We start from the raw sequence: 10738 nt of genomic DNA on the forward strand, positions 1-10738 counted from the left end.
ACCACGCACACCAGAGCCTCCAGGTTCCCAAGCTTTAGTTTTCTGCACTGAGGGGCAGCGACCTTTGCTCCATCATTTGCTGAGGGCTTTCATGCACGCTGGTTCCTTTTGTGTTCTGTAACTCTGTTAGACACATTCATTCCCATTTTGAATAAGTAATGAGCCGAGGTGCCTCTAATTCATTGCTATCGTTTGAGCGCATCTTTGTCGCAGGTAAAATGCCTAAGAATCTTCGGGTTTAGTGAAGTTCATCCGTGAGCTGGGTTCAGCTGAAGCTCATGTATCTCCAAGTTCTGTGTTTTCTAAGTCCCAAATAATGATTCTACTCACCTGAACACGCCTTTTCCAGCTGACATGTCTCTAAGCTCACTGCGCTTCTCTCGGATTGCGGGCTTCTGCCCAGTCACTTCCTAGCCCTGCTCTTCTAATCCACACTCTACCTCCTCAGGTTTCCTGGACTCTGCTTCAGGAAAGGCCCAACAGGAGGGCCGGCTGTCTGTCAGGCGCAGGCAGGGCCATCGGTGAAATCATCCCGTGAACCTGGCCAAGCAGTCTCTCAGTGGACCAGACGGGCGTGTGGTGCTTCCTGTTAAAGCCACTAACGTGTGTCTTATTTGGCACAGAAGGCCTCCAAAACGACAAATCCACAGAGCAGCAGCTCAGTGCACCCAGCATGCTGAAAAAGATCCCCCCATCATCATGATGTAACCTGATAGTTCAATGTTCCAAACCTCGAAAGGAATTTAAATGTTCCCGACCTCGCTGCACATCTAGAGCCTTCCTGAATCCTACTAGTGTCCTTCCAGGCACGTGTCCACAGCCAGGTTTTGGATTTGAACCTCTTTGTAGAAGGTGCCAATACATGAATATTTTGTTAGAAGAGATGTACAAGGTCAAAATGGCTCCTCAGGTCAAAATAAGAATATTTTTTAGAAATAAAAAGGTCCCGCAAAGATTTAGATATCCTTATTCATTCTGAGAACATTTAAATTTTGCTTTGTTCTCTGATCACATGAATCAGTAGAAAGAGAACTGATGGGGATTGAGATGAAATTTTACAATGCACATCCCTTCTCTGTCCATATGAAGTATGCATGCATCTTATATATAACATACATTATGTAATATCTATGTAATATATCTGCATCTCTTCAGCTGTCTTCATGGAGAAATGAGGTAAGACCAAGTCCCGGGGGTCACCGAGCAATCACGACTAGCAGGAGCCCATGCAGAGGAACGACTGTCTGCGTGGGCTCCGGTGTCCAGCTGTGTAGGTTCAAGTTGCGGCTCCATCACAGACTTGCAGCCAATGGCCTGAACTGCCCATCTGTTCAAGAACTGATATCATTAACTCTTCATATGGTAATGTGAAACCAGATGTGTGCGTATAGCGTGTAATCGTATATGTGCGTAGCATTTAGCAAACTCCTCTCTGCACGTGTGTGTTAATGCTGTTCATTTATAGTTTCTGGTGACCTCCCGATCAACATTCTCTCAGTGAGAGAAAAAAGTAATGGAACGGTACATGTTGAGCAGCTGTGCTTATACGGTGCCAGAAACTTCAGAAGAACTAACTGGATTTGCAAAAAATCATCATTGCTATGCCATCTTCCTCAGTGATGGTAAGGAAGACGCCCCTGGAGGGCTTCCTGACATTCTCTCAACCCTCGTAAGTGATAGAACATGTGATGTGTGACCCTCAGTCGGTGGCTGTGGGCTCTGAGGATCAGAACACAGAATCAGCTCGACATGTCACGGCTACAAAGGAGGGTCAGAACTGCATCACAAGGCTGGCTCGAGACTCAGATTCCTTCATGCCCCATGCTGTTGTCCACGACCCACAGAGCTCTTTACTCATGACCAGTTCTTTTCCTTCCCTTCCTCAGACAAAATGCCATCTGTCACGAGGCAAGCCCATGACTCTTCCGTGAGGATTCTATTTTCTGCGACAGTAGTAAACACACACACACACACACACACACACACACACGCACACACGCACACACACATATACATACACACAAATGGATGTGTGGTCCTCTGACATTAATGGCCAGCACTGAATTAACATAGCTATATAGGAGTAAAGGGGCTGGGAAGATAGCTCAGTGGAATAAGTGCTTGCCGGGCAAGCACAAGGTTCTGAGTTCAATCCCTGGTACTACCACCACCAAAAAAAAAGAATAAAGATACAGATGCAGTAATTCAGTACCTGGGAGTCTGAGGGAATCTGTTCAATGGCTGTGCTCATCACTAGGCAAAGCCCCGTTGATGCTTTTGGGAGGAAGTCATATAACTGAGGAACAAAATGGGATCAGCAAACAGAGCCAAAGATACACTCATGGATAATTTTACCTGTGGAAATCCACCCAGTACTCCCTTAATCAGGAAGAATATCAGGAATGCTGGTTTCTAAACCTCAGAGCACTAACAATATTTTATTAGTTACTTTTATAAGAGACTTTTTACTGGGTCAAAATACCCAGTGCCCCCAACTTACAGGCTTCTTTTGGATCACAGTTCCAGAGGGGTTAGTCCCTGGTTGGCTGCCCCAAGGAAGAAATGACACTGCCATACAAGGGTATGGCGAAGGAACCCTGCTATCCCATGGCAGCCAGGAAGTGCGGGAGGGCGACCAGGGACAGGAACACACACACACACACACACACACACACACACACACACACACCCGGGACACGCCCGCCCCAGGGCACCTCCAGACAGGTCCCAGCTCTCTCACAGCCATGAATCTGTCAGTGGTTGGTCACACAAGCACATCGTCTTCCCAAGCCCTACCTCTGAGCACGTGAGTCTTTTGGAGGCCGCTTTAGAGCTCAACATAACAACTTCTTGAGAAAAAAAAAAATTTCAGTGCACTTTAATTAAAGACATACTGTTGCAAATGTCACCTGGTCTTCAAATAGACCTGTGGGTCTCTCACCAGGCCCACCAGGCTCCCCCCAAAGGGTTGTCCTTTCCACTGTTCCCACAGGCTTTAGCAGAATGTTTTCAGTCTTGCGATCTTTTGATTCAGACAGCAAACGACAAGACAGCCGCAGGCGCCTGAACACGGACAGCCAGTCCGTAGACTGGCCACGGACTGGGGTGGACAGCTGCATCTAAAGTGGAAAAAGCATTCGCTGAAGTCACCATCCTCCTTTCGTAGGAACCGGGGAAGAATCGTGACACAACAGGCGGGGAGGAGGGGGGCCCTTGGAGACAGCAGGCCGCACCCGGCTGACGGAAGAGAGGCCTCTCCGCGAGTCTCTCTGCGCTCTGTCCTGCGAACCCCAAGGTCTGAGGCTGTCTTCCACCCTCCACTCCGGTTTCTGTGAGTTCCCCTCCTCTCACGCAGCGGGCAGCCCCGCAATAGCGTTCTCTCGGCGGCAGCCTCTGCGAGCTGCTCCCTCTGCAGCCAGGACCGGAGGCTGCACAACTGTTTTGATGGGCGTCCTTACCATTTCTCCTCACGCGGGGTTCAGGAGAGCAATTTACGCCACGCCCACTGTGTCTTTGAGAATTTGTCACTGGTCCTTTACATCCTGCCCTCTTCCCCCTCATTTCCTTGCACAAATGCTTGCTGGCGTCTGTCCTGCGCTGGCAGGGCCTGTGGGTGCACCTGAAGCCGGCCCTTCACGCTTAGAATGTGCAGTGAGTGAGAGGCCCGAGGTCCCTCCCCTCGGAGGGCACTTCGCCTGGCTGAGGCTCTGGAGCGTAGGCCTGGCCTGCTCGAGAGTTCTCTGATGCTCGCTTCACCTAGCAAGACCTCCCGCTATAACCACTCCAGCATCTCGAGGAAGAGGAGCTTCCCGGCTAAGCGCGCTGGGGGAGAAGAGCGACAGAGAGTGTGCCGCGCGGGGGAAGAGGCGACACATTTGCAAGCAAGAGGTCTCCTAGACCAGAAAGAGGCCCCCAGCACGTCTGGCTGACCAGTCAGTTTCACCCGATCTTTGCTCCAAAGAGACCGAGGAGTGGGGTGAGGCCAGAGGGTGGAGAACATCCGGGAAGAGCGCTGCCCTCTAGGAAGCAGAGATTAGGTGGCCCTCCATAGGCTTCGTGCCACGCAGTGACTGTTTTCTGACCTCTGCCTGGGGCAGAAAAGACGCGAACCCACTTGCCAACAGAGAACTAAGGACGAAGACTCTACCTCACCTCGAGCCTAGGGCTCTTACCTTGTCACCATCTGGGGCACTCGCAAGGGCCAGGAGCAAGCGGCCAGCATGTTCCCATAGCTGACCCTCTGTGGACGCTCACCCAGCGACACACGGAGACCCTTTCACACACAGGCAATTGCCTATGCACTATGATTTGAGAAGATGAAAAGAAATTCTCTCTCCACATGTCCCCAAAATGATCTCTGAGGACCAAGTGCCTGCAGTTTTTCCACTAGATCTTCCCCAGGTTCAACAAGGGCATCTCTGGAAAACTCTCCACAGTGTGAATATTCCAACAAGCGGGACCTGGAAGTCACTTGGGCTATGGCAAAATTCAGCCTAGTAACAAGAGAACTAATGAGTCCAGGGCTGCGAACAAGTGCCTGTCTGGATTTCCTGTTTCAGAGCTTTCTTAAGACTGACTTACAAATGTCAGCCATAGTGTTCTAAATTACTCTCCACTTCCTACTCTTGTCTTTCCAATCACTATAATAATCGCTGGAATCACTGTGTGTATAATAATTTATCGAGCACTTCTTATGGCCAGGAGCTGTGCGAAGTATTTTACTTAGACTAAGTAGTTTATTAATTAGTGTAACCCCGTAAAAGTAGGAATTCTTATTGGTTCTAGCTCATGAGTGGCGAAGTCAAGGAAATGAATTAATGCGCTCGATGCAGCCCAGGTAGAAAAGAAGGAAATACAAGCTGAAATCCATGAGAAATATTCTTGAACTCTTCTCTCTCCTGTGCTTGGGGGCCAAACATCAAACGTCTCCACAAGCACCGAGTGCCGCCGATCGTTCAGCTCACTGGCGAGGTGCTCTTTTATTGTGTATGTATGATTCATATTCCAACTGCGTATGGTGTTTGTCAGTAATTGAGCGGCCAGAGAGTTATAATTAATGTAGCTTTAAATTGCACCAAGCCCTCCATGGCAGATTGTTGTTCATGATTTAAATGTTTTACATTAAAATCCCCTATCTTGTTTATACTTAGACCAAAAAAAGTTGCCTCATGCACACGAATTTTAACAATAAAAAGAATGACCATGAAATGAGATCAAGTTATTGGCTTTGTAAACAAAGTCTTTTTGTTCTTATTTTAAATAAAAACATACTTTTTTTTTTTATTGAAATTTACTCCCTCTTGGTTGGTTAGTAGGCAACAGGAAACAAAGGCATCGGTGGAAGTCAGCTGATGTCTACTGAATTTATATTTAAATACAAATGCTCCTTGGCATTTTCAGAAAAGATATCCTGGATGAGATAAACCTGGCACAATAGATGACATCTGCCTCTTAAAATCTCCTTGAGGATTAGGGACACAATCCAGGCAGGTGCTGCCACATGGGAGGAAGCAGAACGACACATTTAAGGGAACATAACCTGGAGTGACACGCTCACACCCTGCCTTGCGATTCCTTTCCTGTGGTTTGGCTGGCGTCCCTGATTGTCCCAGTGCCGTAGCAGTCACACAGATGCATGACGATACGTGGAAGTCGCTGTAATATAGACCCACACGTGGAGTTGGCATGAGGAAGGTGATATTATTACTTTCCTCATTAGGAGTACAAAAGGGCGGCTGCCATATTATCTGATTTTATGCTATAGACATACTTCGCTTTGTTGCTATCCATAACACGAATTGCCACTATTAATATAAAGAAAGGTGTGGCGATTGCTTGGGAAATAGCTCAAGAAGAAAGGTCACACAGGTGCTAGTGCCTCCACTGAGATTAAGTAGACCTTCACTTCCTGTGCCTCGTATACCATGTCTCTGGGCTAGCTGGCCTCCGTGGGAAGGCACAGAGGCAGAAGGGAAACGTGAAGTCTAGGCGCTCCTGCAGAAATGCTACAGCAGCCCTGGGGACGGGTGTCACACAGCAAGGACCGGAGGAGTCAGGACGTTGGCCCAGTGGCTGGCTCCACAGAGCAGAATCTGGAGCTGAGTGCTGTCTGAGGACCACACAGGCCACGGGAGGGCCAAGCTGGGAGCTTGAGTCCAGCCTGTACAACTGTGCCGGGGTGGCCCTGGGCACTACGGGCATGTTGGGCCTCCCACTTGCCTTTTCACATAAATTCACTGGCTCAGCTCCAGCCTTCTTGATAGTGGAGGGAAAAAACAGTGCACTGGTGTGATTTTTTTTTTATAGAGAGGAGAAGAAAGAGGAAAGGCTGGCAAAGCATGGGAGTGGCAAAATAAGAATGGCGGTAGAACACAGGCCTGTCCTTGCATGGTTGTTCAAAGGAAGTCTGAATGCAGGATCCAGTTGATTTGGAAAGTTTCTACCATCTCCAGAGGGTGGTGCTGGGCTTTCAGGACCCTTTCTGGCATCAGGGAATAAATGAAACACCACCAGAGTCACTGTTGGTTTGACCCAAAGATCGCGACAAGTCCTCTGACCTCATTTAGGTAGAGATTAGGGATGTAGAAGGTTTGCCTGAAAACTTTGGAAATTGGTTGAAGCTTCGCCTCAAGGCTTGACTTCCATATGGTATTAAGCCTAAATCCACTGTGTCCGTGAGCTGTTCCCAAGGATTATTTGCAGGAAATAATTTGAGGTCTGAGTTGTGTGTAAGAGTCACCCTTGTGCGTGATTGCGCAGCTGCAGACACGTGAGGCGCCCAGGGGTCTCCTTGCACACCACAGCCTGTGCCACTCTCCACCCTGCATGACTAATCACACCCTTGTGAACAAATCCCTCAGGGTTCCAGCTCAGTGGCTTCCTCTTGTGCTTTCTTCAAGGCTCGTACAAATTACATAACACACACTCACACACAAAGCTACACTTTCTCTTTTTCTCCCTACAAACATCATATGGCACTCTGAGAATTACTCAGCCATCTGATGAAATAAATCAGTCACATGTTGATTAAAAGCATGAATATTGTTTAGTTCTCATTCAACAGTTTTGTCAAACACAAAAAAGAAGCTTATTGCTTTCGTAATAATTTTGTTGAACACAGTTACATGTCTTCCTCTCCAGGTCAGTGCACATAAACTGCATGCATTCTTTTGATGGTAGTAAAATATTTCACAATGTGTTTAGTTTAGACCTTAATGATTTTATAGAATGGATTTATGAGTTTTTTCAGTTCTTTCCATTACAGATCATATTGCAATAAACATTCTTGAATATGTTGCTATGCATGAACATGTGTCCCACTTTCAATATTCACATGTTGTAGTGTAATCCCCCCAGAGTGGTCCTCGGAGACAGTGGAGCCTTTGGGACATGATTTTCTCATAAGTGTGGACCCTTTCCAAAGGATTAGTGCCCTTAAAAATGACTGAAATGCTGGAGGCTTTGCTTCTGCCAAGTGAGGGTAGGGAGAAGGTCCTTGGGCCCCTGAGACCTTCACCAGATACTAAATCTGCCAGCCACTTGATCTCAGATTTGCAGTCTTCAGAGCTTTGAGGGAAAAACTTTTGTGGTTTATGAGCAATTCTGTTTATGGTGATTTCTTATAGGAACCTGAGTGGACTCACAAGGGCTGGCCAAATAGCTCAGCAGATCAAAGAGCCTGCAAGCAGGTGCAGGGGCCCAGGGTTCGATCCCCGGGCCTGCCATGCTGGCCTTGCCACCGGGGCATGCTGAGATGGCAACTGTGATTGGGCATGGTGGTGTGAGCCTGTAATCCCAGCTCCTGGGAAGCTGTAAACAGGCGGATCACTACGAGTCCGATCTAGTAGTGAGACCCTGAGCACTCTGTAAACCCTTCCCTAAAATACAAAAATAAATAAATAAATCGGAGTGGGTTGCTGTGGACCCCACTTTACTGAGTGGACTCACACATGTGTATGTTTCCATGTACTTACAGCTCTATAGAGTAAACGCTGTAAAGAGTATCGTAGTGTAAAGATATTGGAAACGATCAACTTTAAAGCTACCTTCTACAGAAACAGAGAAACCAGGAGTGGTCTGTCACTACCAATTTATAGTTTTGGATGATCGTTTGCTCTTCACCAAAGACTATAAAAAGAACTACTACTAACAGACATAGAGTCAGACAAAAAAATTATGACACTAAGTGATCACACTGCTTTTCATTACCAGTATCTGCAGGAAAAGACCTGTCAGAGTGTCGTTCCACACACTGCATGTGGAAAACACAGCATGTTTCCTTTGTCTGCTACTTTAAACTGTCTCACCTCCTGCTGCATCCCGTGCCCCAATAGTAGTGAGACCCTGAACATAGACCCTTCCCCAAAAGTACAGAAAATAATGAAATAAAGTTTTTTGTCCATTATATGTTTTCTCTCAAAAATGAGGGTGTAACAAGTGATCTCTAGGCAAAAGGACCTTCCCTCTTAGAGCGCTGGAATCCTCAAGGAGAGGAGCCTGGGGGGATTTTACGTGCAGTAACTACCCTTCTCTTCCTTTCTCTTTAAGAATAAATTTAGCATGCAGTGTGACACATAATGATAAATTCTCATGAATGCATAAATAAAATATAACAGAGGCAGAAAGATCAATGTAAATCATTCATTTTGGGGTAGAAGGAAGGGGAAGGAGTGAATACAAGAGAAATCTTCAGAAAACTAATATTTAAGCTAAGGGGAAAGCCAAACCCTTTCCAAGACAGAGGAGTTGTAGGAGTGGATGGGTGGTAGAGCTTAGGGTGTCTCTTCAACATGAATATGTGCAGAAGTACCCCCCCCCCGCTTCCTTCAACATGAATATGTGCAGAAGTACACCCCCCCTCCTTCAAATGCAGAGCCAAAGGCAGCCATCCTCCCGTTCTTTGCCTTTGATGTCCAAGAGGCAGTGGTTTATCTACACTAATCACACAGAAATACATAAGCAGAGGCTAGGTGGTGAATAGTGCCAAAGATTAGGTTGTCACCATTTGGAGCTAGCACAGACTAAAGTTATAGGCAAGTGACAGTGTCGGACAGGAAGAGGTCTGGCCACAAAGCAATGTCAGACCTTTGCATTTTATTCTGAGCCAGAATGGCAATGGAGTTATCATTGTAATTTTTAAGACCCCCCTCTCTGATGGAAAGGGTGAGGGGTTCAGACAGTGAACGTGACTAGACTTCTGAGAAAGCCAGCCGAAAGCTTCCAGGCTGCAAGCATGGCTTGCGTCGTCTAACTCGACTAAGAAAAACATCGGAATACCCAGCTCAAAATCTGAAGTTCAAGCCTTCCGAAAGCTGTCTGGACGAATGTTAGATTGATATATTCGGGCATTTTTATTGAAGTGTACAAGCTGGGAAAGGACGATTATCCGCGGAGCGTGCATGCCAACACGCATCGTCGCTGCGCGGTCAGCGCCAACCCGGGCCCTGGAAGGGGAGGGCTGGACGCCTAGCAGGCTCTTACGTAATTTCCCAGCGAGTCCCTGTGATTAATGCTACATGACGGGCTTTGAACTTTCTGTTCAGCCAGGTTCACTTGCCTTTCAGAGCTCCTAGCAAGGGGAAATGTGTGACCCGCAGACCTCACTCCGAATAACCATCATGCCGGCCAACAGCACGCCGCTGCCCTGCTGCCCCGCGAGTAACCATTTCCGCGCCTCACTCCTCTGCCCGGGCGGGTGCCACAGGACTGGCACTGCGATTTGCTTTTATAGTCACCAGAGAGGCGCATAACTTTCTGCAGCCCAGGTTCTGGAAAAGCGATGCGAAGACCGCTCCCGGGTTCGCGCCCTCGGGGCCGCCCAGGACAGAGGCCTGAAGGGAAGGCATCTGGACGCAGCCGCGCTGGCGGGCGAGGACCTGCCCCGGTGCTGATCAACTTCGCCTGCTCGGCGAGACCTTCGGGCGGCACTCTGCTGAGACCCGGTGCGTCCCCGTCCCGCACCCGCGAGCGTCAGCGAAACCCGAGGGGCTGGAGCTCCGCGCCCTGCCCGCCCCAGGCGGCTCGGGTCAGCCCCCGCGGTGGCCAGCCTGCTCCCCGCCTCTGAACGGCGCCTTGGAAGGGGGCTGGTAAGGAGAAGCAAACCCCAGAACCGAGCCCAGCGACCCCCTCCTCCCCTCCGGCGCACAGCGCTACTCACCAGCTCCAGGGCGCGCAGGAAGGCGAGCGGCTCCTTGAGCGCCCGGAAGGTGCCCGCCGAGGCCAGCTGCGGAAGCGGGGACAGGGGAGAGAGAGAGCAGAAGCGTGAGGAGGGCGCCCGGGGTCCCCAGCACCCCGCGCCAGTCGCCCTGCGCTCCTCCCTACCTGGCTCACGGGGTCCATCGCTGCCTCGCGCCCCTTGCGAATGGCGATCGGGGACGCTGCGGCGCGAGGACGGCCGGCCGGGGAGCAGGGCGCTGGCGGGAGCCGGGGAGCAGGTGCCCTGTGCGCCGAGGCTCCGCGCTCTGTGCACCCTCGCCCGGGAGGCGCCGAGCCCGCTGCGCGGAGGGAGGAGGCGGGGCGCTGGGAGGGGAGGACGGGCGGCGGGGCCGGGCCGCCGGCTGTCATTGGCCGGGGGAGGCTGGGCGGTGGGCGAGGCCGCCTGAGGTCTCCCAGGGCCGCGCGCTCCCGCGGAAACTTCGGGGCTTTTGCCCCCGGGGAGCCGGCTGGCGTGGATAGCAGGACGGGCTCCGCTCTCGGAAGAGGCTTTCGCACCTTTCTGGGCTGCGAGTGTGACCCTCGG

The 10738-nt window shown here is 49.9% G+C and overlaps 1 protein-coding gene across 1 annotated transcript in view; it reads right to left on the reverse strand.

The window, feature by feature from the left end:
- Synpr (synaptoporin) overlaps positions 1 to 10432 on the reverse strand; it is a 303503-nt gene extending 293071 nt beyond the window's left edge. The window contains exons 1-2 of the mRNA XM_004644789.2: positions 10321 to 10432; positions 10157 to 10222 (exon numbers count right to left, since the gene is read on the reverse strand). Coding sequence (XP_004644846.1) covers positions 10157 to 10222; positions 10321 to 10338 — 84 coding nt within the window. The 5' untranslated portion in view covers positions 10339 to 10432. The remainder of the gene's footprint in view (positions 1 to 10156; positions 10223 to 10320) is intronic.
- Between the last annotated feature and the right edge of the window lie 306 nt (positions 10433 to 10738).

The sequence above is a fragment of the Octodon degus genome, unplaced genomic scaffold, assembly GCF_000260255.1.
Source record: "Octodon degus isolate 3935 unplaced genomic scaffold, OctDeg1.0 scaffold00210, whole genome shotgun sequence".
In the NCBI taxonomy this organism is placed as follows: domain Eukaryota; kingdom Metazoa; phylum Chordata; class Mammalia; order Rodentia; family Octodontidae; genus Octodon; species Octodon degus.